We start from the raw sequence: 26,218 nt of genomic DNA on the forward strand, positions 1-26,218 counted from the left end.
AACGTTTGCCTTTAACTATTTTCATGTTTCAGGAAGTGAATGAAGCTTGGGAGAGATTGAAGATGCTGGCATTGAAGCGTCAAAAACGACTGGCTGGAGCACAGCAGATTCATAGCTTCTATCGGTAGGTTTTTAAAAGCCCAGATGATGTTATTTGATTCTATGGCCACCTTAATTTAAACAGTGTGAGAAAATATTTCCCAAATTTTCCAAATAGTCTTGATAGCACAAGTGTTACTATTACTTTTAAAAATATATTTTGTACAACTACACTTTATCAGTTGAAGGAACATGTTTTTGATGTTTCAAACATAATCATCAGCCATGCATAGTGAGGGTAACAGTCTTCATTGTCAATTTTTAACTTTAAGTATACCGAAATAACTACACATGGGGGTAAGCTATCCAGTATTGTATGCACAAAAAGTACAAGGGAAACAAGGGGAGGCTTATCCTGTGGTCAGTTTTGTTTATCACTACTTATGGATCCCTCATCCATGACCAGTTAATCCCCATGAATTGTGAAACGTCTACTTACCTTTTTTCGGTCTGGGTGCAAAGAACATTGGCCTTGCATTTTAGTGAGGATATACATTGTGAAGCTTATAGAAGTGCATTGATTTTTGTTTTCAAAAATGGAGTGAAAGTCCAGTAGAGAGTAAAACTTTGTTAGTGTAAGTTATAACCTTTCATGTAACTTATTGCACCAGGGTGAGGTTAAATAGTAATTTATGATTGGTAGGAAATATTGATTTTGCATGTGTTTCAATGCAGTGATGCTGATGAAACTAAGAACTGGATAAATGAGAAGGACAAAGTTCTGTCCTCGGATGATTATGGAAAGGATCTTGCAAGTGTGAATGCTCTGTTGCGAAAACATGAAGCTTTGGAGAGAGATTTGGCTGCTGTTGAAGATAAGGTAAACCTCAGTGTTTTTCTTTGTATGGGACAGGCCAAATCTCCCTGTATGCAATGAAAATCTTTAGGAATTTTTTAGCCACATGAAAAGTTACATGTATCATTTAAATATACCATTGCTCTTGTTCAAGAAATATATCTTTAAATCTTCAACCTCTACGTAATGTTTTCTTGCTTAAATTTTTAACTAATATTGGGTCTTTTCCAAAATGGATGTAGTAGCGAGCTGACTTTCAATCTGATTTGAGAAAAAGCCCTGGAGAGTTCATCACACTTTTGTTTGGAAATGAGAAATAAGAACTGACATAATTATATACACTTCTCTTAACATCAGTTACATAGGAAGACCAAAATTACTTTTTGGAAATTAAAAAAAGTACAATGTCAGTGTTGAAACCAGACGATTGTTATTGAATTATACTGTCAGAGATGTATCCAGGTGTTCAAATTTGGTGGTCTTCTGGACCCAATCTTGAAAAATTTGGGGGTCTATTACAAAATTTTGGGGGTCCAGCTAATTGATATTCAATAATTAATTTTCACTCTACTATTGCCTCTTACAGTAATTGCTGCTGCAGTAACCTTTCAGATATCTAAGTTGCACAAAAATAAAGTCTTATGCCTCCCCTCGAATAAAATAAAATGATCAATTTCTTTGACACTGTTGTTCCCGTTGATTCATCAATCAAAATGTATGGGCTTTCAAAGCTCCATCAATCACATCTGAAAACGTCTTGAGGAATCCTTACGCTGTAGGGACTGTTGGCTCCAGTTGATAAATGATCTAGATCTCCACAGCAAAAAAACAGAACTGAATCTCAATTTTGCGTAAAAGAGCATCATTTATTTTAAAATCACAAGGTGTCATTCAGAACAAAATATAAGCGATACACAGTTCATTGTCGGCCCATGACTTTGCCATGGCCAATGTTAATAATCGAGTGATTGAATACATTCAAGTTTCACATAAAACATGTTATTTTTAATGCTAACTCTGAAAAAGTGGCGTAATTTGTAAAACAGACAAGTTAAGTGCAAAACAAGAACCGAGACAATGACATGTGCATGCCCGGAATTAATATCAACAGGGTCACACAAAACAAAAATTTAATATACTTCATCACTGGATTCTCTGTCATTTCAATCATGATAAACAAACCAATGCTTGAAATTCGCTTGGAAAGCATGCAACAAACTAAACTTCGACTGAAATTGTAATTTGTATATTGTAAATTATCATTGGCACATCGAAAAAAAACAGGTCAGATATTAAATGTCACGCAACACATGGGAATTAAAACAAAACTCCTCAAGCCGGACATAATTGTTGACAAAATGAAACCATTGGACTACAAATATCCAAAAATAACAGCTTACCTTGAAATTTAAGGAACTGGATCATTTCTTCATAGTGAGAATTGGGAATGTTGAATTTCGTTTTGAAATATGCTGTGCGTATGTTTTTCCTGGCATTTGTAATTTGCATAAACATTCATAAACATTTTTTGCATGCAATTGGACCCTTGATTCTATATTCTGTGCATCCAAAAGAAAAACTAGTGTGTCCCAGGACGCAATGACGCACTCTAGATATATCTCTTTAGTATTTCAGAAAGAAACTGACTGCATTGAAAGACTGAAATTATCAGTGATTGATAATTTTGCCTGAACTTACTCTGTCTCTTTCACTATCATTGATTTGTGAACAAAAAGGATTTATATTTTTGGCTTTGTTATTTCATTTGTGATTACAGCATAAAATAGCACCATTTCATTTTTGTAGGTAACAGCTCTTGGTCAAGAGTCAGTTCAGCTTCAAGAGGCTCATCCTGACAGTGCCGATGATATTGCAGCCAAACAAGATGAGATTGTAAATGCGTGGGGAAACCTTAAGGACAAGGTGCTGTGTTCGAAGTGTTTTGTATGCTGTTACAGTGCATTGTCATAAAATTATTTATCGGCCAGAGTGCTTCAATAACATGGTCATGTTCTTAGGGCCTGTTTACATGGAGGGAGGGTGCCCTGGCTAACTGAGCTACCCTGGGAGAGCCTGGAACTTTTTATATCTTCCTTTAGAAAATGCACTGAAGCGTTTACGTGCTAGGCAGGGTAATCTGCCCTCCCGGGACACCCTGTCTACTTTCTTGAGGCAGCCATCTAGACTGGCTATCCTTTTGCCATGAAGACAGTTTAAGCCAGGTTACTCTGGCTACCCAAGGTGAGAAGACCACGAAAATATGGCAGTGCGAAATTACTCTCCTTGGGATTTGTTTTGTTCTTATCACTTACCAGTGATAACTACTGAGCAAAATGACAAATAAAGTGCAAAATATTTTTCTTGTGCTTAGTGCGCCTCTCAAGAGATAGCCCACTAGCCATCCCGCTTAGGTGAGTTTCATGTAAAGGAGGTCTTTGTTTTAACTCTCCTAGCTGAGGTACTTGGTCAGTTGGGGCACCCTCCCTCGATGAAAACAGGTCCTTCTAGATTTCTGGCCTAGGTACATGTCTAGGTTAAATTTGAGATCAACTAACAATTTGTATTGGTTTCATATTTTTATTGAAAGACCTGACTGTAATTTCACCCATTTTATAGTCTGCAGTGAGAAAGACAAGATTGGAAGACTCCTACAGACTCCAAAGATTTACCAGTGACTACAGGTAAACCAGTAGTCCAATAATTACAGTAGTGTTTTATGAACCCTCACCATTTGTGTGGAAGCGTTAGTTGACCATGGTAGCTAAAAAGATGAAACACTTTGTTCACTGACTGTATACATTTTGTTGTTGTCTTGTCAGAGATCATATCTCGTTCATAAATGAAATGAAAGTTTTGATCCAGAGTGATGAACTGGCAAAAGATGTTGCAAGTGCTGAAAGCCTTTTGGAGCGACATCAAGAACACAAGGTATTGACTGCTTACAAGTATTTTTTCATGAATTTGCAAAGGGAGTGTGAGCATGGACAAGCTTTTGCAAAGAATCTCCCGCTCATGTTTCCAATTCCTATTCTGTAGGATGCAGGGATCTACAAAATATTTTAACCCATTGACATAGATCTTAAATGCCATAGGACACCCCTAGTCGACGATTAAAATCGCCTGGCATTAGACAGAGTTAACCTATTGACTCCTGGGGGTTCCCCATTGACAAGTAAACTTGTCTGTCATTGGACAGAGTAAAATACTGAGTATGGCCAGTTTAGGCCAGTTCAGGTTGAAAGGGTTAAATCTGTTAAGTCTCACTCCCAGGGATCAATGGGTTTAAGTAAAAGAGGAATGGAAAAGGGGTTTCCAAGTTCATTCTTTAATCAACATTTTGCACGAAAGGGGTGTTTTCCCCAATTTACAAGTCTGTACTTTTATTTGGAATAAAACAATGTGTTCTTTCTCAATTAGGGCTACATTGACGCTTCTGAGGATGGTTTCAAGAAGTTTGCAGATGATGGAGAAGAACTCCTCAATTCCAATCATTATGCTAGTGACGAGATCAAGGAGAAGGTAATAAAGCTGAAATGGCCTTGCAATAATTATTCAAGATTAATAAGTAACTTTTATAAGTTAAAGAACAGGTATAAAACCTGGACAGAAGTCAACCTACACATGAATAACAGTGTAGTTACAATTTGGCGACAAGTCTAAATGGAAGACATTGCCCTCGAGAACAGTTCATTCTTCCCCCTCTATTCAAAGTAGTAAAATCTACATTATAATGTTTTTCCATTCATTGGCAAACCTTTTGCACAATCAACTTTGAAGTGAAGGATAGGTAATATGGTTGGGGTCACTGTATTTAAAAATTAACAACTGCATTGCTTAGTGGAGATTGGGTACCTGGCTGGGTTGTGGTATTGTGCCAGCCATGAGCCTCCACACCAGGAATGTAAAAACCAGGTACCTGTCACACTGAACTATCAGTGGAAAAAAAAATAAAAGGGGGAGTGATGGGGGTTGTGGGAGACACCAAAACAAAGTTGCACGAACTATGCTGGAGGACAAAACTCCTCACGCTGCCAAAACATGTGCTACGAGTATAATGTGCAGAACTACTGCATGTGCACCTACAGTACCGTGCAAAAGTAAGTTGACAGTGTCTTTCGAGTCTCAATTCTCAACTCGATTCTTGATCCTCAATTCTCGCAAGGATTGAGGAACGACGAGAATCGAATCAGACGCTCTTAGTTGTTAACTCCTTTAAATTGGATTTAAATGGATGTACCATAAATATAGTTGCCTAGGTCATGAAGGTCAATCAGTGTGTGTTCTACTGTTATATAGCTTACAAGCTTGGAGTCAGAAAAGATGGAGTTACTGGTTTTGTGGGAGAGACGTCGTGTTCAGTTTGAGCAATGCATGGAGCTTCAGCTTTTCAACCGAGATTGTGAACATGCAAATGCAACAATGACTAAACAAGAGGTGAGCAGTTTCTTTGGCTTTCTGTTGCAATGCTGATGTTCTTCGATAATTTGCATAAATCATCTCAGTGATGTTTAAAGCAAAATAATATAATTCAGATGATTCACAAACTGTGCTTTGTATGTCATCATTTCAGACATGAACATGCCCACAAAAGGACCTTAACAATTTAATGTGCACTTATTACAGAGAACATTTCTGTTTCATATTTTTTGCTTGCATGACCAATTTGTGATTCATTTTCTCCCTTTTCATTAGGCATTCCTTGCTGATGATAATTTGGGAGATTCACTTGATGGAGTAGAGGCATTGATCAGGAAACATGAAGACTTTGATAAGTCTTTTGCAGCTCAAGCAGAGAAAGTCAATGTAAGTTGGTCACTTTGTTCTGTTTGTACATGTATCTCATGTTCTACTGTAAGCTCAATGTCTGCCTTCACTACATATCAAAAGAAAGATCAACTGTCATGTATAGTATAGTGATAATAACAAAAAATAATTATTATTGTACAATATAAACAATAATGTAATGAAAAAAGATTTTTAGGACTTAACCTATTCTTTGTCCTTGTTCTTATTTTATCTGTGAGAGTTCTGATAGCAGAATGGCAGTGTGGCCCAGTGGTTTGGAGGCTTGCCTTAGGATCCGGAGTTCTAGTGTTCAAGACTTGTTCCAACCACTCATTGAATTTGTTCCTGGTAGTCCCTGGTTCAACTTCTTAGGCACACTTGTAAATAGCCAACTTGTTTGCCGCCAGCCAGTTGGGATTCTTAACAGTTGTTGTTGTCGTTGTATTCTGTTGTTTCATTGATAGTGTTTCATTGGCCCCTAAAAGCCCCTTTGGGGAGTGGTCAATTAAGTATGTATTGTATTGTATTGTATTGTATTGTATTGTGTTTCGTAATGTTGGCTAACCTATCATACCTGGGAACCCTGTGCACAAGGCGAGCTATAGCACGTGCATGTGCATCTTGGTTTTGTTACATCATATGCAATGTCAAATGTCAATCACACACTTTGTGATTGTCTGTATAGAGTCAATTTGGACCAACACACTGAGTTTTGGCAAGGGACATTTTATAATCTCTCAGGCAATTTCAACAAATTCCAGATTTTCACAAATTCAGTTTTTGTGACATCATCCACTCTTTACTCTAAACCTTTCCATTTTTAGCAACATTCCACAAGCCTCACATATGACGTTCTTTACAGAAATGCATAGTCTCCATGGCATTTTTGCTTTTCTAGTGATTTGGACCTGCAAAATTCTTCCAACAAGCACACTTATCTTCATAACCAATAATTACTCCCTAGTCCTAGCATAATAATGTCTTATGGGATGTCATCTACATTGTACAGTGGTGGTCTGTCTGCTTTCATGTACTATTGCATTTGCTTTCCCACATGTAAAGTGTTGCAGTAAATCCCTTTTATTTTCTGTTCATGGAAGGGAAAACCTGCCAATTCTATTTCTTTGGAATGGTTTTCTTGTGGTAATAATCCATTCACAATGGTTTCTTTCAGAGCATTGATGAATATGCCAACCGCCTTGTTGATAGTAATCATTACGCCTCTGATGAGGTGCGTGACAAGAGAGATGGCATCCTGGAAAGGCGTCAAAATATTGAGGAATTGTCAAAGGCTCGTCGGGCTAAGCTAGAAGAGTCTCGTAAGTTGCAACAGTTTGAACGAGATGCTGACGAAGTCAAGAGTTGGATTACTGAAAAACTGAAGATTGCTTGTGATGAGTCCTACAAGGTGGGAAACTATTTCTGAGTCTCCCTATTGTTAACCAAAATGTACAAATTTTTACAATGGATACACACCAATGCACCAGAAAATGTTGCCATATTTTTCCCTTGAAGGTCTTCTTGGGTAGAAAAATGTCTTAAGGGGGACAATTTTTGAGTGGATTTACAAGTGACGATGGAGAATGGGTTTTAACCTTTTGTTGAACTGCTGTTACGGCAGCTCCTATGGATTTGATGACAGTTGAGTTTAAGGACAATGACTCATCCCAGGTAAACAGGGCAAATGGACCTTCACATGCCTATATTATTAGTATTTTTTGATTATCCTTCCCTTAATGTATCAGGATCCAACCAATCTTCAAGGCAAAAACCAGAAGCACCAAGCATTTGAAGCAGAACTTAATGCCAATCAAAGTCGGCTCGATGCTGTGGATAACACTGGAGAACAGTTGATTAGTGATGAACACTATGCTTCAGATCAGATCCGCGAGAGACTTGATGAGTTGCATAAACTGTGGGCCCATCTGTTTGACAAGTCGAAGGACAAAGGTTAGAAAAATAGAGATTAGTTTATGCATTTGAATGAAATTTAACAGTTTTAACAACAGGTTGTGCTTATGTGCCAGCTGTGGTCAGCGGTTTTGTTTGGACGGTGCATTTAACCATGGTTTCTCACGCTTATAATTATCCTGTTTGACTTAACCGCAGTGTTGTTAGCGGAAACAGGGTTTTTGTGGAGCATTTTTAGCTGTCATTTCCCCATCCCCCTTCAGCTCCCCCCCCCCCTCCCCCCCTTTCCATTATTTTCATCAGTATGGTAGGTGCCTGTCTCCCATGCTGCATGGAGACTTATCGTTGCCAGTATTTCCCAGCCGTGTGAGCAATCTCCATCTACAGTACGTTGTAGGAACTGAGTAGAAGACGTTCGGTTTTTTTACTTTCAAATTTTTTAAGCCTTGTAAATACCTTAGTTCTTTTTAAAGGTTTTTTTTGTTTAAATTTTCTTCCTTGAAAACTGGAATTTAGTCATTAAGTTATAGTTACAGTTGAAATGGTATTTAAAAGGATTTCAAACATTGCATTTTATTTTCCGTCATTTTCTTTCAGGGTTGAAATTGAAGGAAGCAGCTCAGCAGCAACAGTTCAATCGGTCAGTTTGCTACTTCTTATTTTGAAAGTAAAGCCAGTGATGATGCAAAATCATTGGGACTTGCATCACTCATTTGAGACTGTTAGGTGTCGTTTCCACTATATAGTTTCAACAGATATATATTTTAGCCTTGTGAGCCTTACGAAGCTAAGTTGTTAGAGCATTGCACCTGCGTGGCAGAGGTCATTGGTTTAAATCCCATTGAACCACCTAAAATTTTCAGCTGTCAATAAGAGGCAATAGCAAAGCTAAATGTAAAGGTAAAGGTCCTTATTTTATGAAGGTAACACATGCCAGCGAACCGATAAACTTGTGGCCCTTGGTGCACACCTTTTACCCCCCTCCCCTCCCCCTTTCCTCTGTCAAGGCTCTGTTTTATGGGTATTCAGAGCTACAGCTACTTGGATAAGAGGAAAGTTGAAACTGACATTGATGGAATAAGACAGAGGTCGAGCTCAGAGGGTCACTTCTCTCTTTAGTCTATAAGTAAAGTATAACCCACACTTCAAATATATAGACCGAATGCATAAATGGCGGCCAAAAAAATGTTCTTTTGTTTATGTGCTAATTAGACTCACTAGCCTCGTTTGCATGGACAAAATACAAAAGAAATGTTGCTTGAGAGTGAGGCTAGTGAGACTAGTATTGTAAATCAGATTATCGATGAAAGTTGTTTCCTTTTTCAGTCTGTATGTTGTTAGCTGTCTCATGGGTGTGTAGAGACAATGTATCCTTTTCTTGCATAATGGCCATTTATGAGAATCTAACAATGATGGTTGCCCTTTTTTTTCCTTCTCAGTGCCACTGAAGATGTTGAAATCTGGTTTGCAGAAGTTGAAAATCTCCTTGCTGTGGAAGATCTTGGAAAGGTACAACTTAAACCATGATCGACAAGATTAAACTTGTTAGGATCTTAGGATCTTCTTTCTTCCATGTAGAACTACTTTTCTCTGTAACTAATGAAACGTTTCTCACAACTGCAGGATCTGACCAGTGTGCAGAATCTCCAAAAGAAGCATGCTATGATTGAGGGTGATGTTATTGCTCGAGCAGTAAGTAACTTCTTCTGATTAATTTAATGCATTTTGATTTTAAAAAAAGGTGGATCAAGCATGCCCTACTGTCACCAGCCAGGCATGATGTCAACTATATGTATTTTAGCTCAACCGTGTTTCTAATGTGGCAGTTTTGTATACTGTTCAAGCAAATTCCAGACTGAAGCCATGGTATTGATTGTTTCTTTTTTATAAGCTTGCTTTGAATAACATTAACCTTCTATATCAACTAGCTACTCAACAAGTTACATACATGTGGGTCTCATTAATTAATATCTTACATCCCTTGTACTGTTCTTTAGGAAAAGATTGAGGTCGTCAATGCCCAGGCTGATCTGTTTCAAGAAGCTGACCACTTTGATGCTCCTTCCATTGTATCCAAGAAAGCAACATTGAATGCCAGATATCAACAGCTGCAGGTAAAGTAGTGCAATCAATATCCCTTTTAATTTCTTCTGGGTTAACCTAACCTTTAACTAGACTCTTACTGGTGAAGTACTTGCAATGAAAATGAAGAAGCAAATAACAGTAATGTTATAAGCTGCTTTTAGAAGATAATTTTTATTTTATTTTATTTTATTTTTTTAATTCATTCATGTAATCACACATAACACAGCACTGATCAAAAGTTGTTAATTATAAATAAAGATTGGTGTGACAAGGAAGCCTAGCAAAGTGTGGAGCTTATATTAAACAGGCTTCCTTGAATAATTACAACGTACATGTATATACGGCAAAGTATAGAGTTAGCAAATACAGCATAAAACTTAAAATGGTAAATCATCTTTCAACAACATAATCCTTCAGTTTGCTTTTAAAAACAGAAATACTTGGTGAACTAATTTGTGAAACAGGCAAGGAGTTCCAGATTTTTGGTCCTTGATAAAGGATGCTGAACTGCTTAATATTCATTCTCCAAAAAAAATCACCAAGAGAAGTCAAATTTGTCAAGAAAATGACTCTGCGTGGATGTTTTCATTCCTGCTTACAAGTTCTTAAGGACGGTGCCTACTACTGTTATTGTGCATCTCGATATACTCGGATTTCCTATGGGTGGTGCTTATTAATACAGAGATATTTTTGCGCAGTTCAAAACCATGCGGAGAAAGCAGAATTTAGCAAGTGCTCAAGATTGGTATACAAAAAGAAAACTGGGGGTAACCACGCATTTTTCAGAGATAATTAGCTTCAATTTGGAAAAGAACGCCATACATTGCTTTGTATTTTAAAGCTTTTTACAAATGTTGTAAACAATTTTCATGTTGGATTTCAATGACACTTGTTAAGATCTGCATTTCCCGCATATTCAGTAAACCGCGCAAAAATACCTTTGAATTAGTAGGCACCGTCCTTAACTATGATGATTTTCCTTACTTTCATTAATTTTCATGTCCATTCAACAGTTGAAATAATAATATTATATAAAATTTCATTATTTCTAAAATCAGTTCATTCTAAGCACTCCTAAGGGGCTTCCCATGCATGAGTAAGATCATCTTGGGTTGGAAAGGGTTACTGTGCAATGTGTGGTTCCAGAAAATATCCATACCCCACCACAGAGGGAATTTCACTTAGGACCCCGACCTCCCTGGATTTTCCATATTTGAAAGGAACTGATGACCCCACCCCTTCGGAATTTCCACAAAGTAAGACAAAGACCCCCCAACCCCTCTGGAAAAGTTTATTTATTCATTTAATTTTATTGAGCAGTCTCAAAATGAAACAGAGTAGACTACTTGCAAAGAAATCCAAACTACACAATATTGCTCAGTTTACCTTGATGTGCAAGCTTATGAATTTTTTCCAAACTGTGGGTAGCTGTCTCCATGGCCGTAATGTTGATGACATTTCATTGTAAATACGATCGCGAATACATCAAGCTTTCAATCGCAAAATCAAGGGGAAACGAAAAGACGAATAAAAACTCTAGATTCTAAAATTGTTACATTGTATACTTTTTGCTTCTTGAAGCAAAACTTTCATGGTTGTACTGTTTTTTGATCGACTGGCATGACACGGAGATCAATAAAGAAACGTAGCTAGTAACCACATCTGTAACGTATGTGACAAGTTGAGTTTTTGTTGGCATGACAGCGGCCCAATTCCTTTGGATTGCATATGTAATGCTTTTGGAAGAACGAAAACCGGATTTAGGTGAAGAAATAATCATAAATTATATGGTTAAACTATTTATTTCTTCAAAAATGATCTACTAGATCAGCAAGTAGCAATTTTCATACTCAGTTTGAAATTAACCCCTTGGAAAGTGATTTATCGTTCAACCCCCCCTTCCCCTCTGGAATTTCCTTGGCCTCTGACCACCCCCCACCCCTCAGAATTTCCAGTTCCCTGCATGGTGGGGTTTGGATATTTTCTGGAACCACCCAATGCTCAATGCTAAAAATACCACCATGATTTGTTTGTTGGTAGTAATATCATTCTTCCTTCATTTTATCTGAACTTTCAGGCCCCACTTCAAGCTCGCAAAGCCAGACTTGCAGATGCAGAGAGACTGAAACGATTTCATCATGATGTGGAAGATGAAGAAGCGTGGATCAGGGAAAAAGAACCAATTGCTTCATCCACCAACACAGGTATGCTGCTGTACTGTTAATAACACTACAAGCAATCATTGTCTTAAAGAACAAATTTTCTCAAACCTGAACTTCATTTCTATTGTTTGTAGAAATCCTCCTCACAAGTGTTTGAAATAGTTCAATTATTTCTAAGATATACAAAGCTTGCATGACAGACACTGTATTCTAAATATGTTGAGGAGACTCAGATCATTCCTTTACCAAAATATGCATGCATTTTAAATTTCACTGAACTCTCAAACTCTGAATATTTACATTATCATTTTGAATTCACTTGACATCTTTCTTTTGTAAAAGGTACCTGCAAATTATACTGCGTTCATCTTAAAAGCAAACAGGCAATGACAAGCATAAACTGTTTGTTAAATGATATCCAACAAAGTTTTAAAGACCATTTTGTGCTGGAAAGATTAACAACTACAGTGTATGCATAAGTCCAGGCAAAGGGCGTTCTTTAATCGAATGATAAGAATTATGGGTCAAGTCATGATTCACCAAGCACACTTGCTCTGTCTACAGCATACTGAAAAGCTTCGGAAGCCAACTCTTGCTGCTGGTCCTTCGGTTTTTGTGATTATCTTGTAAGACAAGATGAAATGGGTCCCATCTCGCAAAATGGTGGTGATCTACTTGTGTCAAAAAAAACGTTGGTACATTAGGGGTTCAACTATTAGCACTTATACACACTGTAAGTCACAGATGAACAAGTGTGCAGAACTTTGTTGATGATAACTTTACCCAAATTCAATCGTTTCAGGTCGTGATCTGACTGGAGCCCAGAATCTATCAAAGAAACACCAGGCATTGATGGTTAGAGAAACTTTTTTTTTTCATTCTCACTGTATATTTCATGCAGGTACGAGATGAAAGCCTGAATTCTCAAAGAGGGTACAACTCTGAGACATAACGGTATTTCTTTTACACACAAACTTGTAACACAATTTCGTTCAGACTGGGAAAGATGGTTCATCATGATATAAAATTTATAGTATCAATAAAAATAACAAGGATTTAGTTTCTGTGATTCAGCATTCTAATTGAAGTCAAATAATTGGTTGATGACTCACTCTTTTTCATGAGAGCAGAAATAACAAAGATAAACATCTTCACATATTCAAACTTGATATTTTTTATCATTAATAATCAATGATCTGTGTTAAGACATTTTGATGATTGAACCTGCACATATGACTAATTATCTTCAACACTTTTTCAGACCGAAATTGCTGGTCACGAGCCACGCATCAGAGCTGTGTGTGACAATGGTGTGCAGATGATTGACAATGGTATGAAAAAAAGATTCCAAATTTACATTTAAGACTTAGGCTATGTAAAAAGTTACCTTGTTTTTGGAGCAGTATGTGAACTATCATAGTGCAACATGTCTAAAATTCTCATGTTTTCTTGGTTTTATTTTAAGGCCATTTTGCTGCCGATGAAATCAAAGAGAAGATTGATGAACTTGATCAGAAGTGGCTTGATTTCAAGGTTTGAAACAGCCGTCTTATAAAGCAAAACATGACAGTAATAACTCTCTTGCAAGTGGTTATTCTCACAATAATTATCAATAATTTTGAATATTATTTCCTGACATCTGACACTGCAAAACTTGTAAAAAAAATCTAATAAAAACAATTATGCTTCTTTTTATGCATATTGAACTGGAGTTTTGCATGCAATGTGGAAAAAGGTATTCTGCTGAGTTAAGTCCATGTTGCCTGAAAAAGGGCTATTTCAATAACTTCTTGACAAGAGAGTATTAACAATTAGTGGCATTCAGTTAGGAGATAATCAGTTATTGGCAACATACAAATTAATTTTTAATGTGTTTTAGCTTTTTCTAGATCAGGTCTATGTTTACAAGTTGAAAAGGGTATCCTTTAATTTCAGGAAAAAGCAGCAATAAGGAAGGGCCACCTAGATGATTCTCTCCAAGCACAGCAGTACCTTGCTGATGTTGCAGAGGCTGAGTCCTGGTTAAAGGAGAAAGAACCAATTGTCACAAGTGATGACTATGGCAAAGATGAGGACAGTGCTCAGGTTAGAGGGCCAAAGCAAATGATCAAATGCATACATTTCTTACTCAAGGCATTCAAATGCATTTGATTATTGTTTGCCTGATTTCTCTAGTTTGTGTACAGAAATATCTAACAATTGTTTCAAACATAATTTATAACAAAGATTTTTGTGGTAATTGCACAACACTGCATGGTAGGAAAAGTCCTGTTATGAAAAAGTTGAAGTTTTGTGTATGTAAATAAGGAAATTAACAGGATTTAAACATGAAGCAAGAGATATGAAAAACAACTTGACCATCAAGCTGCTGGTCACCTTACAATGTCAGATATTCTAGACCCGTCAAATTATCTATCCTGTTACCAACTGAAGATACATACCTTTTGCATAATCTCTGCCTTGCTTTCCATTTCCAAGATTCTCCATCCATGGCTTGTTGTTGTTTTGGTTATTATTTTCATTATTATTTTTTTTCATTAGGCACTACTGACCAAACACATTGCCATCATGTCTGACTTGAGAGCCTATGTTACTGTTATTGATGGCCTTCGAGAACAAAGCCAACACTGCAAGGTAAGAAAATGTAGCGAAATCAACTTTTCATTGGGCCAATGAACAAAGTGTCCAAATTATCCTTTAAAAGGATTGTGTCCACTAAGAAATTTGAATATTTTAATATGTTTACAGCCCATGGCTCATGTACCTGACATCTCTGACAAGGAATGTGTGGTTGCTCTATATGACTATCAAGAAAAGACTGCTAGGGAAGTCTCCATGGAGAAGGGAGACATTCTGACGCTGTTGAATGCAAGCAATAAGGTAAGCTGGCTAGCCAAAAAAAATTATGTGAAGGCAGTGAAGCAGATGTGAGTGACTATAAATTTTTTTGTCAGTGCACATTGTTGTGTTAGAGATGCACAAACACACATGCACTGTCTCCCTGGATCAAAAGAATAAGCTTTAGACAACTTATTGAAAACAATAAATTCTGACAGTACTGTTGTATCCCGTTATGGTCCCTTTTGACACACAGAATTATCTTGTGAGTAAACTCTTGTGAATCCAGTCTTTTTTTGTGACAGAAGAAGAGTCATTGAGAATATTGCTTTTTGTAATAATTTGCAGGACTGGTGGAAAGTTGAAACAAATGATAGACAAGGGTTTGTACCTGCAGCATATGTCAAGAGAATTGACACACACAAAGCCTCACAGGAGCTACTGACACAAGCCCCTGAGGTTGATTCTGTCGCTCAGCGACAGCAGGCTTTGGATGTCAAGTGAGTATTTCCTCCAAAAAAATTAAGAACAGAAATTATTTCCCCTCACTTGTTAAACCATTACAAAAGTCAATTTAGGGACATGATTTTACAAGGCTCATTTTTCAAAACAGGTATAATGACTTGATGGACAAAGGTGAAGACCGGAAGAGAAAGCTAGAGGACTCCATTCAGCGATATTCTCTCCTGCGTGATGCTCATGAATTGGAGTCTTGGATCAATGATAAGGTCTGTTACATTAAACTGTCATCCTAAACGTCACTTTTGAAATACCTCCCAAAGACTTAGCTGTTACCCGGATTCAGCAAGACACAGCGAACCTCTAAAAATGAATTGAGGAAAGAATTTTTTATCCAAATGGGTTGCTTCTCAGTACCCTGGTAGCAGAGTCGCCTTCAATCTTCCTAGATAGTCGAGAAGAGGAAGGAAGGTCTTCCTTCCTCTTTCCTACTTATCTCAAAAGACTGGGAAGATCGAAGGAGACTTTGCTCTCAGAATAGCTTCTCAGTATCCCCAGCTTCAATTGTGTTCTATCCCATTCACACAGTAAGAAGCATAAATAATAATTGTTGTAATAATTATTGTTGTTGTTTTGATAACGAGTTGTGTTTTACCTTTTAGGAAGTCATTGTGACTTCAGAGGAGGTTGGAAAGGATTATGAGCATGTGGAAGCACAACGGAAGAAGTTTGATGATTTTGAGAAGGTAACCTGTGCTTTGGACCCATAAACTTAGTAGTGGTTATCACTTTTGGTCTATTCTCATGCAACAGACTTTCTTATGATGAATTGCAATCTTCTTGTAGGATATGATTTCCAAAGAAGTTCGCATCAGGGAGCTGACTTTGCATGCTGAGAAACTTAAAGTTGAACACTACACAGAATATGAGATGATCCATGAAATGATTGAGGTAATGAAGTGAGGTATTGGAGACTGGAGAGGAAACTGATGTAATAAAAAATTATATGACCTGTTGTCTGGACCTGATTAGATAAAATTAATGTATTAATTTTTGATGTAATCGATAAGTCAAGCTTAACCTACCTGCACCCAGAATCAACAGCTTTATGAAGTCAAATAACGTCAAGCATTTCCATATTGCTTATCTGTCATTTCACATACACAGAGACTAAATCAAAAGTGGAGAAATTTGGTGACTATGTCAGAACAGAGAAAGGAGAATCTTGATAATGCTCAGGAAATCCAGAAATTCCACAGGTATGTAGTTATAAAACAAAATACTTACTAATTGGAGAGTGGATGTGAAATGGGAAAAACTAAACAAGGCAACTATTTGTAAATCCTTCTTCCTGCATAGTAAGTCTTTATGCAATGACTTCCTTGTAAAATATAATTCTCTCAAATGCAGAAATACTTGGTGAGTCTGTGAAAGGATTTCATTCGTGAGATCAATGAGGGAAAAGGAAACGAAAGGAAAGGAACTTTATTTAAGTGTCTAGTAGATTTAGCACTGGAGCACTAATTGGGGACACTGTAAAGTGAAATTAACAATTAACACAACAAGTCAAATGTTGGTTTTTGAGGAGAGGGGAAACCCGAGTACCCGGAGAAAGCCTCTCGGTGCAGAGTAGAGAACCAACAAACTCAACCCACATATGACACCGAGTTGAGGATCGAACCTGGGCCACATTGGTGGGAGGCAAGTGCTCTCACCACTGCGCCATCCCTGCACCCCAGAAGGGGTGGAAGGATGTGTTAAGCTTAAAAAGACTTGCCATTGGCAACAAGATGTGTGGTATCTTTTTTAATTGTACAGTCAGTGTTGATTTTGACAAGATGTGTGCAAGTTCCTGGTGCGGCGTTTCAAAGTATACAATAGCATCGGTCCAGGCTGTGTGAGCCTGTAGTCACCACCTAATGATATTTTGGGCATTGTGGACCATTGTGCAGTACTTTTGCCCAATATCTACAAGCTCAAGTTAATTGTCTGCTGCATTTTTGTTCTCTGATTGTATTATTTAATCTACAGAGATGCTGATGATACTAAATCATGGATTTCTGAAAAAGACACAGCCCTGTCAACATCGGACTATGGCAGAGATTTGGCCAGTGTTCAGGCATTGCAGAGAAAGCATGAAGTTTTGGAGCGAGATTTGGCTGCATTAGAAGAGAAGGTAGGAAGTAAATAAATAAGTAGACTTTTCTTTTTGTAATATCTGTGTGATTGAAAACAAAGGTAATCATTCCCTTGATTTTTTTGCAGGTTCGTGAGCTAAATGTTGAAGCTGCCAAACTGACCTCAAGTCATCCAAATGCCGCACAAGATATTGAATGGAAGAGACACGAGCTGGAAGAAGCTTGGGCCAATCTTCGGGAACAGGTTGGGAGCTCGTGACAAGCACTATTAGTTGATGGATGGTGCACAGAACAATCCTTTGATATTTCTCGCATATAAAAGTCAAAATGTTCTCTAAAATTACGATTACTGTTATTATTAATATTAGGCTGCGGCAAGAAAGGGCAAGTTGAGAGACTCTTATGATTACTTCCACTTCCTCAATGAATTTAGGTAAGCGCAGACTTCCTTAGCCCTGCCTCACAATGTTCCACCAGCAATGAAAAAGGTTTTTCATGATAGCGTAGTGTGCTCATATTCCACCAATTACTTGCAGTTTCTCCTCTCAAAGCCAACAGATTTGATTTGTTTTCGTTACTCATTTCAGAGATCTTACCTCATGGATCAATGGTATTATGGCCCTTGTGACATCAGATGAGCTTGCCAAGGATGTTGCAAGTGCAGAGGCCTTGCTGGATAGACACCAGGTAGGATAAGAGAACCTATCGTGTCATTACTATTATTATTCAGACTTATTTCTATTGTTTAAAATTTTTCTGAAAAGCTGTAGTAAACAGATCACACACATTAAAATCAACATGTTTCCTGGTTTGTTTATTTATTTTAAATGCAAATTTGCCGTTTTCCACAATCACAGTTTATGTCTCTATAATTTGGGACATTGAGTAGAACGATTCAAAAATTACTGCAAATCTTAACAGGAACACAGAGCTGAGATTGATGCACGAGACAGCACTTTCCAAAGTTTTGAGGACTTTGGCAAAGATTTACTCGACAAGGAACATTATGCCAGTCCTGACATCCGTGAGAAGTTGGATACAATGGCCAATGAGCGAGAAGAGCTGGAAAAGTAAGACCTGAATGTGTCATTGTTGTTGTTGTTTTTAATTGACTTGACGCATATCTGCCTGAACTCGGGGTTTCCTAATGTCGTCAAAACAAAGAAAAAGAAATACAGTAGAGATGTCGGCTAGATTATTATTCATTATTTAGGTTAGAGTGATGGCAACGATTCTTGTTGTGTTCACTCGTAATATGTTCGCTCGTAGAGTGATCTCGCGTTAAGTTCAAGGACCGACCCGTTCCGAAAACGCTTGGCATCTTTTATTGTGGGTATACCGTGAACGGTGTGTGCATTTGTATGTGGTTTGAGCTTATTAGACACCATATTCGTGCTTACTTTCAACGACACCATTTTCGTTCAACGTCACGACTGCTCGTTGGCTTAAACTTCGCGCATGCGTTATGAAAGATGAATCAGCCATTACACAACCACGTTACGTGTGCGCTTTATAAACTTGAGTGTATTTTAACTTACTGTGCAAAAAACAAAGCCGAAATTTAAGCTCGGGCTTTCCCAGTAAAAATATATATATCGATAAATCAATTGAATGATGTGCACCTTTTTTGTTGTTGGCATGTTGTTTAGGGAGTTTACAGGTGATTTTTCTTACATAACAGGTAAAAGTATTCATAAAGTTATGTGGTCGTCGCAGCCAAATTGTAGAAAAAAATATGTTGTCTATCTGCAGAGATGTAGCGAAGAAAAAAGAAGAAAGCAGTAAATTATTTTGAGTGGCAGATGTTATGATAAAGTCTTCTTGGCCATTACATGTAAAAGAATAGATGTTGGCAACTTCTGGAAACATTCCTGTTTATAAAATGTTTCTTGTCTTGTAGAGCATGGGCGGCACGAAAACAAAGACTGGACGAGTGCTTGGAATTACAGGTGAGCTTTCCACTTGCAGAATGTGTAACGATACTCGTTTATTCCAAACAATAGATCAGTTGGGCATAAATCCTTTTGAATGAAATCTTGGTTTCGTTAGAAAAAAATCATGGGAAGTCCTTGTACCAACTGTGGATGAGATTAATTTAAGAATTTAGGGCCGGTTATTTGAACAAAGTCGAATGTAGTTATCAACAATAATTCTTCCTCGAAAACTTTCTTAAACTAAGTTGCTTCAAGTGAAGATTGTTTTCCCGTTGCACATTCCTTAGCTTCCCGTGACAGTTTTGAGCAATGAATTACCTTAATATTCTAGAGTTGGCCAAAATGATAATAGATTTGTTAAAAGTACGACGACGGCTACGTAAGAACATCGTTGGTTAAAAGAGTTGCACGTGCAGGACGGATTTCAGCGCATATTTTTGCGGTACTCTACATAACAACGACGTGAAAGTTGCGAATTTGTGGTTTTGACGACAACTCGAGCATACTGTTGTGAAACTTTCGTTATCTATCTTTTACTCACAAACCGCTCGTATCCAATTTAGTTTTGGGATACTTTGCCCACATTTTACGACGTGAACGAAATGCCATAATTTCCCTGACCTACGATTGTGCAAAGTTATATTTGGAGTTGATGTTTTCGTCGACGTCGCCGTCGTAGGTCTTAAGGCCCCGAAAGACTTCCGTAAACACCAGTTGAACTTTTCCTAAATAGAGTGGTTGTCAAGTGAGTGTCGTGAAACCAATGCAAAGTAATTACTACCACCAATCACAGCAGGTGCAAACTGCGCAATGAGCCAATCAAGATTCGTAGCAATTCCGTGTAACTCGGTCGAAGCGCGGGAAGAATCGCGCGTTCAAGTTGGTTTTGGTTTTCCTTCTCATTGGTTGATAAACTGGCGCGAGATTTTTAAACCAATCACTAAGCGCAGCAATTCCAATCGCGTAATTAGTTTCGACAGTCATTTGAAAACCGCTCTAATCGCCGCTTTCTCATATTTTAATATTCCGCCAGTTGTTTAACCGTGATGCCGAGCAACTCGAGCAGTGGATGGCCACCCGCGAAGCCATCATCCAGAGCGAGGACGTTGGAGCAGCTGAAGGCGCCGAAGCTCTTATTAAGAAACACGAGGACTTCACCAAGACACTTGCAGTTCAGGATGTGAAGATCAACGCTCTGAAGGATAACGCCGACAGGCTCATCGATAACGAACACTATGACTCCCCAGCCATTGCAGAGAGGATTGCTGCTGTATTGGCCAGGTATTGGACAATCCCCGTGCGAAAACGAAAATTGAGAAAACGCGATCCATAACTTAACGTACAACGTGAACATGGTCGCACACATGAATTAATGTTAAAATTTCTCCGTTTTCGATCACAGGTGGGCAACACTTAAAGCTGCTCTTGTTGAGCGCCGCTCCAAGCTGGGCGAATCGAAAACCATTCAACAATTTAGCCGTGATGCTGAAGACATTGAAGCCTGGGTCAGTGAAAAGTTACAGACCGTTCTGGATGAATCATACAAGGATCCCACTAACTTGCAGGTAGGGCCCCGACTTTTTGCATTGAACATTTTTTAGTTGCGAATAGGGTTGAACTTTTTTTATTTTCTTCGGCAATTTTGATCATAGTTTCAAGTTTTGGGCAACTCTAAATTTTCCTTTTTTTTATTTCAGTCAAAGTTCCAAAAGCACCAAGCTTTTGAAGCTGAAGTTTCAGCCAATCAAGAAAGAGTCCTAGAAACCCTCAACCTAGCAGAAGGTAGGTGAAACGTACTGGTTACGAGGGGCATGATATGGCGCAAATCGTTTGCAGATCCTTTGTACTTGTACGTGGATACTCGACCAATGTTGTCATGAAAGACTACAATTGCAGGGATCGTTACGATACATCTTGGAACCTCTGAGTAGGAATTCGTGACATTTGCGATAAGTGCTAACCTTGGACACTTCAGTCTTCGCACTATGTGAGACGTATGTAATTTGAAAGTAGTTTAATTAATGGCCGATCTCTTCGTTAGCCTCCCATAGGCATTAGCTCAGTTGTATATCATCTGTACTACAGTGTAGTAGTCGCTGGCAGGTGTGACACCTGCTAGGAGCATTCCGTAGTCTGGGCAAGAGTACGTAGTCCTGCGAAAGAGTGTTGTTGGTTACAATCACTGACGCTCCCGCAACCCAAGCGGAAGTCACTTGACTCTAACGATGACTTCCACTCAGAATGTCGAGATATGAGTCGATGTCACCAACAGCAGTCGTTCTCGGGACTTCTCTCAGCCGGACGATCTTCCTTCATCAAGGTTCCCTTCATTCGTGATTTCATTTTTTCAGGTCAACGAGGTGATCGTTGAAGGTTTTTTAATTTTTTTTTTTGGGACAAGCATTAACGGCCCACAGACGGATTTTTCGCGCGTTGCTAAGGAAGTGAAATGTTACTTCCGGTACCTGAGGTCATCATATCATGAGCTGACAAGAAAACCCACTCACAAGCAAAAGTCACCGCACAAACTGTTGTTTCCATCGAAAGTTTTTCCTTGCCCTTCCTCGCGCTCGTTCTCAGATCAAGTGCGCATGCGTAAACGAACTGACTTCCGGTTTGAGAAAAAAGCTAAATTTCCGGCGGTTTTAAATTGAATTAATTTTTTTTTACATGGCACGTTTTACCCCCAAATACAGAATATAGCTAAGCATTGATTTTTTTAAGTCATCTTTTTGGAAAAAGTTATGGGTATTTCAGTATCGTTTATGTCTTTAAAAACAACATTTTTCAAAATAAAAAGAAAACCATGCTTGGCTGGATGAAAAAACGAATACAAATTATCAAACCATCGATTAAATACCCAAATTGCGTAGCACGGAGACAAATTTAGAGTTTTCTTTTATTGGTCACGTGACCATGGGCGTGGTATGTTGACGTCATATTTAGGGTCATTGGCTTACAAAAGTTGGAAACTTACCAAAATAATCCCAAATTCTCTCAAATTACTTAACCATTACATCCTTAGCAACGCACCCCAAAAAATACGTCAGTGGGCCCTTAAGTGGTTTGAGCAATTTTTCTTATAAAAAACGAAATATCCTAAAACAGTTATCAGGCGAGTAAAAACGCTCATATGTACACAAACTTGTCTAAAGAGGTCCGCGAACTTTTTCAAAATATGGGGTTCTGTGAAATCTTCAATTTGTTGACAAGAAAACGTTCATGACCCCTATTAAAAAGCAGGAGGTGAAAAAGGCGAGATTTGGACTTTTTTCTCTGTCGATATAGGCCTTATTGAACAGCGAAAGTGTGCTGGAAGCGAGGAGATTGTGAAAGAGAGAATCACCAAAATGCAACAGCAGTGGGAATACCTTGTACAGAAATCCAACGAAAAGAGTCAACACTTAAAGGAAGCTAATCAACAGCAACAGTTTAACACAAATGTTAAGGAACTGGATTTCTGGCTTGGAGAGGTAAGACTAATGGTCTAATCGTCTTAGTTGAAATGATATGGGCACATTTAAGATTAAAGCTTTAAACTTCGCCTTAAGGTTCACCGCAAGAGGACATAGTTCTGTGCCAAGATTAGCAACATGATTCCTTACTTTTTGCTTCTTTTAGGTTGAGGCCAGTCTGTCGCAAGATGATTATGGCCGCGACTTGGCAAGCGTGCAGAATCTGATCAAGAAACACCAACTTGTGGAAGCAGATATTGCCGCTCATGAGGTCCGTTTTGTGCTACCATTGTGTTACATCAGAGAAACTTTACAGAGGTTTTCATTTGAGAATCGAAAGATATTTCGAAATTACTTTGTTTTGGAATTACCACACACGACTAAACATGCATATACAAGGAAGGGTAACGTTTTTGTAAACTTTGGCCGTGTAGCACTTATATTTCAACAGAGTTAACTATTAGAGGTTGATGTGAAGTGCTAGTTAGCCCTACTGGTGGAAATGGGCCCACACAAGGACAGAGAAAAACCCTGTTCAGAGTATTTCTCTGTCCTTGTGTGGGCCCATTTCCATCATTAGGGCTAACGTAAACATGCACATGTCTTGCTCGTTTGTTTTTTCCTTCGCTAAATGCTGGCTCTGGCTTGGCCTTTTGGTTGTCTCGTTTAATTGGCTACCTCAAGTGTGAAAAAATTGGTTTTGGTCAAATGAGTTGATTTAGGTAAAGAAAGATTTGTGAGGTAACGTTTCGAGCGTTATCCCTTCATCAGAGGGAGCTGTTTTGACGTAGGGCTAACGCTCGAAACATCTGCTGCTCCTAAATCGTTCTTTCCGTAGTTGATTTACCGATATCAACTCGTGATAAAGCCAAATTTTTGTCCCACCGACACAGCACCAAAGGTTCTTAAGAAACTATAAACCCCATCATACGTCACGTGTGATTGTTGACTAAAGCTGTTGTGCTTAAGTTTTCGATCTCGGCATCTAGTTGATATTCATTTGAGATTAAATTGAGAATCTTCCGTCGTCTGTGTAGATGTTATCGGGGAATTTTCTAACATCTGGACCGTCATCATATCTCCCCTTGATTCCAGGATCGTATTACAGATCTGCAAGCTCAGACCCAGCACTTTGCTGAAGTTGGCCATTTTGATGCCGATTCTCTACAAGACAAGTCCCGTGGTATTGCAGAACGCTATGACAGGTGAGTTTTGTTTGTGCTTAAAACGTAGTCCCAACCCTAATATAAATTGTGGTAGCCTTGGACATGGCCCCATGGTGGGGCAACAGGGGGAATAGAAAATGAGCGAGCGAAGCTCCGAACGGGGACCACAAGATATTGGAGGGCCATTCCCCTTTCCCCTCCCCCTCATTTCCCCGCAAGACTTATTTCCCTTGCTTTTCTTTTCGCTCCATTGCGGAAACTAGCCCACAACGAAATGTTTTAGATTTTGGCGCTGGAAGCCGGAAAATCGCTAGGAGAGCGACCCTCTTTGCTTACTAACTCCCACGTGTCTTGAATTCTTGAATTTCTTTCCGATTTTTCCAATGAAAAGATCAAAGTAACCGCTATAAAATAGAGTGTAAGTGCATTTGCATAGTATCTTCCTCTCCAACCGTTGTTCATTGTATTTAAGGGTTAAGGACATGGCCACTGACCGCCACAAGAAACTGGATGAGTCCAATGCTCTACACCAGTTCTACCGAGATGTTGATGATGAGGAGTCCTGGATCAAGTAAGTGAAAGGAGCTTTTCGAATGAACTACAGTGCGAAATTTGGGCCTAAGGCTTTTTCCCCATTGTTTCATTAGAGAGAAGAAATTGTTGACCAGCTCAGAGGATTACGGCAAGGACTTGACTGGGGTGCAAAATCTACGAAAGAAACACCAACGATTGGAAGCAGAGCTGAACAATCATGAAGCGAGGATTCAGGTAAGACAAGGAATTTCAATGAACGTGCGATTTTTCACCGCGTAGAATTTATAGCCGCTTAGCACTGACTTGAAGATTGCTAATCGGGGCGTTGAAAATTGTATCCGAGAAAATGCCCTTGGTTGTTTCCTCATGATAATCGAAGGTTTTTGTCGCAATTTAGATTTCAGGGCCTTAATTTGTTTTATTGTTTTTTCAGGCTGTGCTTTCATGTGGTCAGAAGTTTATTGACGAGGGACATAGCAGCTCTGAGGAGATCAAGGCCCGTTGTGATCAGCTTCAGGAGAACTGGGACGAGCTGAACAGTCTAGCGAAGCAGAGGTATTGAGCGTAAAACATCTGCAATTGTTTCCTTTTGTGGTATTCATTATAAACTTTGTGTTCGTTTAATTCTTTAGGCAGCACAAGCTGGACGAGTCTCTCGCTTACCAACAATTTAGTGCGAATGTCGGCGAGGAAGAATCTTGGATCAACGAAAAGAATACTCTGGTTGGAAGTGATGACTTTGGCGATACATTGGCTGCTGTACAGGTTGGTTATGCTGGCGAGGACGGATTAGGATTCTTAACCTTCTAATCAAAGGCGGCGCCAGTAAAAACAATTTTTGTTCCCGAAAATACTTTGTGAATCATCCATCTATAGTTCTTTTAGTGCAATTTGGGTGAAGTGTCCTAAAATTGAAATCCTTAAAGCTCTCGTGTTCACGCAACCTGCGAAGCAAGCCTTCCCTTCCGTACAAACGAAGAGCTCCCAACTTTTGCGCAGCCAGAAGGCGGGAAATTTCGGTAGAGATTTTTATTTGTACCTGAATTCTTGCTATTTAGGCGGGCGCTAACAGAAGACATAGACCGCTAGGGCGATACTCTAGTGAGGTTTCTAATCCTTGTTTTCTCAATGCACCTCTCATCAGAGTCGTATGGCTCACGTATGGAGTGTTCGCAGTGGCGATATGCAACAGTAACAGGACGTCCTGTAAGGTGTTTTTGGCAGGATAAGAGAAGAGCCTGCTACATTGCGTTATGTTTTCGGTTGCCTGCTGCGCCACACTCGGTCAAGGGTCAGTTTTGTAACCGTATGTATGGGGTGCTTAGAAACTCAGTAATAGATGCACTTGCTGAACTATTGCCCCGAAAACTTTTTGCAGGGTCTCCTAAAGAAGCACGAAGCATTCGAAACTGATCTTGAAGTTCACCGCGAAAGAGTACAAGACATCGAAAATGATGGAAACCAACTCATTGAAAAGGTGAGTTTGTTGCGTGGTGTAAATTTGAAAAGCAAGAAGCAATAATCATATAGTTTTTGCACTTTAATTTCTATTTATCTGACGTGACCTTCGAATATATAAATAAATACCTTCTAATAAATTGATTTATTTCCTCAGGGTAATCACCAGTCTGAATTGATTGAGCACAGGACCTCATCCATTAAGGTAATAGAAGATTCTTCACCAAAGTGTTGCGATAACTTATTTTAACGTGAAGTTTTAACCTAGCTAAAGGTGTATGTTTTTTTGTTTTTTTTTTTTTTTTTTGCTTTCAAAGTCACCTACGTCAAATCTTCTTTCTTTCGGTAGTCTTATTTCTCCCCTGCCTAGAGAAGTACAGTGCCCATAGAACCAAAAC

At 38.7% G+C, this 26,218-nt stretch overlaps 1 protein-coding gene across 2 annotated transcripts in view; it reads left to right on the forward strand.

The window, feature by feature from the left end:
- LOC138032216 (spectrin alpha chain, non-erythrocytic 1-like) overlaps positions 1 to 26,218 on the forward strand; it is a 37,773-nt gene that overhangs the window by 3,279 nt on the left and 8,276 nt on the right. For both annotated transcript variants that reach the window (XM_068879846.1, XM_068879838.1), the window contains exons 5-48: positions 33 to 124; positions 775 to 919; positions 2,702 to 2,818; positions 3,512 to 3,576; positions 3,715 to 3,823; positions 4,313 to 4,414; positions 5,192 to 5,329; positions 5,588 to 5,698; positions 6,855 to 7,088; positions 7,426 to 7,630; positions 8,189 to 8,231; positions 9,031 to 9,100; positions 9,215 to 9,283; positions 9,589 to 9,705; positions 11,754 to 11,880; positions 12,641 to 12,693; positions 13,100 to 13,169; positions 13,304 to 13,371; positions 13,774 to 13,923; positions 14,380 to 14,472; positions 14,587 to 14,718; positions 15,025 to 15,176; positions 15,290 to 15,404; positions 15,798 to 15,881; positions 15,982 to 16,086; positions 16,303 to 16,394; positions 17,167 to 17,311; positions 17,401 to 17,517; positions 17,642 to 17,706; positions 17,861 to 17,960; positions 18,195 to 18,343; positions 19,174 to 19,222; positions 20,241 to 20,488; positions 20,610 to 20,772; positions 20,905 to 20,989; positions 22,496 to 22,680; positions 22,829 to 22,933; positions 23,758 to 23,867; positions 24,301 to 24,399; positions 24,476 to 24,596; positions 24,796 to 24,917; positions 24,995 to 25,127; positions 25,741 to 25,839; positions 25,978 to 26,025. In XM_068879846.1, the coding sequence (XP_068735947.1) occupies positions 33 to 124; positions 775 to 919; positions 2,702 to 2,818; positions 3,512 to 3,576; positions 3,715 to 3,823; positions 4,313 to 4,414; positions 5,192 to 5,329; positions 5,588 to 5,698; positions 6,855 to 7,088; positions 7,426 to 7,630; positions 8,189 to 8,231; positions 9,031 to 9,100; positions 9,215 to 9,283; positions 9,589 to 9,705; positions 11,754 to 11,880; positions 12,641 to 12,693; positions 13,100 to 13,169; positions 13,304 to 13,371; positions 13,774 to 13,923; positions 14,380 to 14,472; positions 14,587 to 14,718; positions 15,025 to 15,176; positions 15,290 to 15,404; positions 15,798 to 15,881; positions 15,982 to 16,086; positions 16,303 to 16,394; positions 17,167 to 17,311; positions 17,401 to 17,517; positions 17,642 to 17,706; positions 17,861 to 17,960; positions 18,195 to 18,343; positions 19,174 to 19,222; positions 20,241 to 20,488; positions 20,610 to 20,772; positions 20,905 to 20,989; positions 22,496 to 22,680; positions 22,829 to 22,933; positions 23,758 to 23,867; positions 24,301 to 24,399; positions 24,476 to 24,596; positions 24,796 to 24,917; positions 24,995 to 25,127; positions 25,741 to 25,839; positions 25,978 to 26,025 (5,001 nt within the window). The remainder of the gene's footprint in view (positions 1 to 32; positions 125 to 774; positions 920 to 2,701; positions 2,819 to 3,511; positions 3,577 to 3,714; positions 3,824 to 4,312; positions 4,415 to 5,191; positions 5,330 to 5,587; positions 5,699 to 6,854; positions 7,089 to 7,425; positions 7,631 to 8,188; positions 8,232 to 9,030; positions 9,101 to 9,214; positions 9,284 to 9,588; positions 9,706 to 11,753; positions 11,881 to 12,640; positions 12,694 to 13,099; positions 13,170 to 13,303; positions 13,372 to 13,773; positions 13,924 to 14,379; positions 14,473 to 14,586; positions 14,719 to 15,024; positions 15,177 to 15,289; positions 15,405 to 15,797; positions 15,882 to 15,981; positions 16,087 to 16,302; positions 16,395 to 17,166; positions 17,312 to 17,400; positions 17,518 to 17,641; positions 17,707 to 17,860; positions 17,961 to 18,194; positions 18,344 to 19,173; positions 19,223 to 20,240; positions 20,489 to 20,609; positions 20,773 to 20,904; positions 20,990 to 22,495; positions 22,681 to 22,828; positions 22,934 to 23,757; positions 23,868 to 24,300; positions 24,400 to 24,475; positions 24,597 to 24,795; positions 24,918 to 24,994; positions 25,128 to 25,740; positions 25,840 to 25,977; positions 26,026 to 26,218) is intronic.

This window comes from Montipora capricornis, chromosome 2, assembly GCF_036669925.1.
Source record: "Montipora capricornis isolate CH-2021 chromosome 2, ASM3666992v2, whole genome shotgun sequence".
In the NCBI taxonomy this organism is placed as follows: domain Eukaryota; kingdom Metazoa; phylum Cnidaria; class Anthozoa; order Scleractinia; family Acroporidae; genus Montipora; species Montipora capricornis.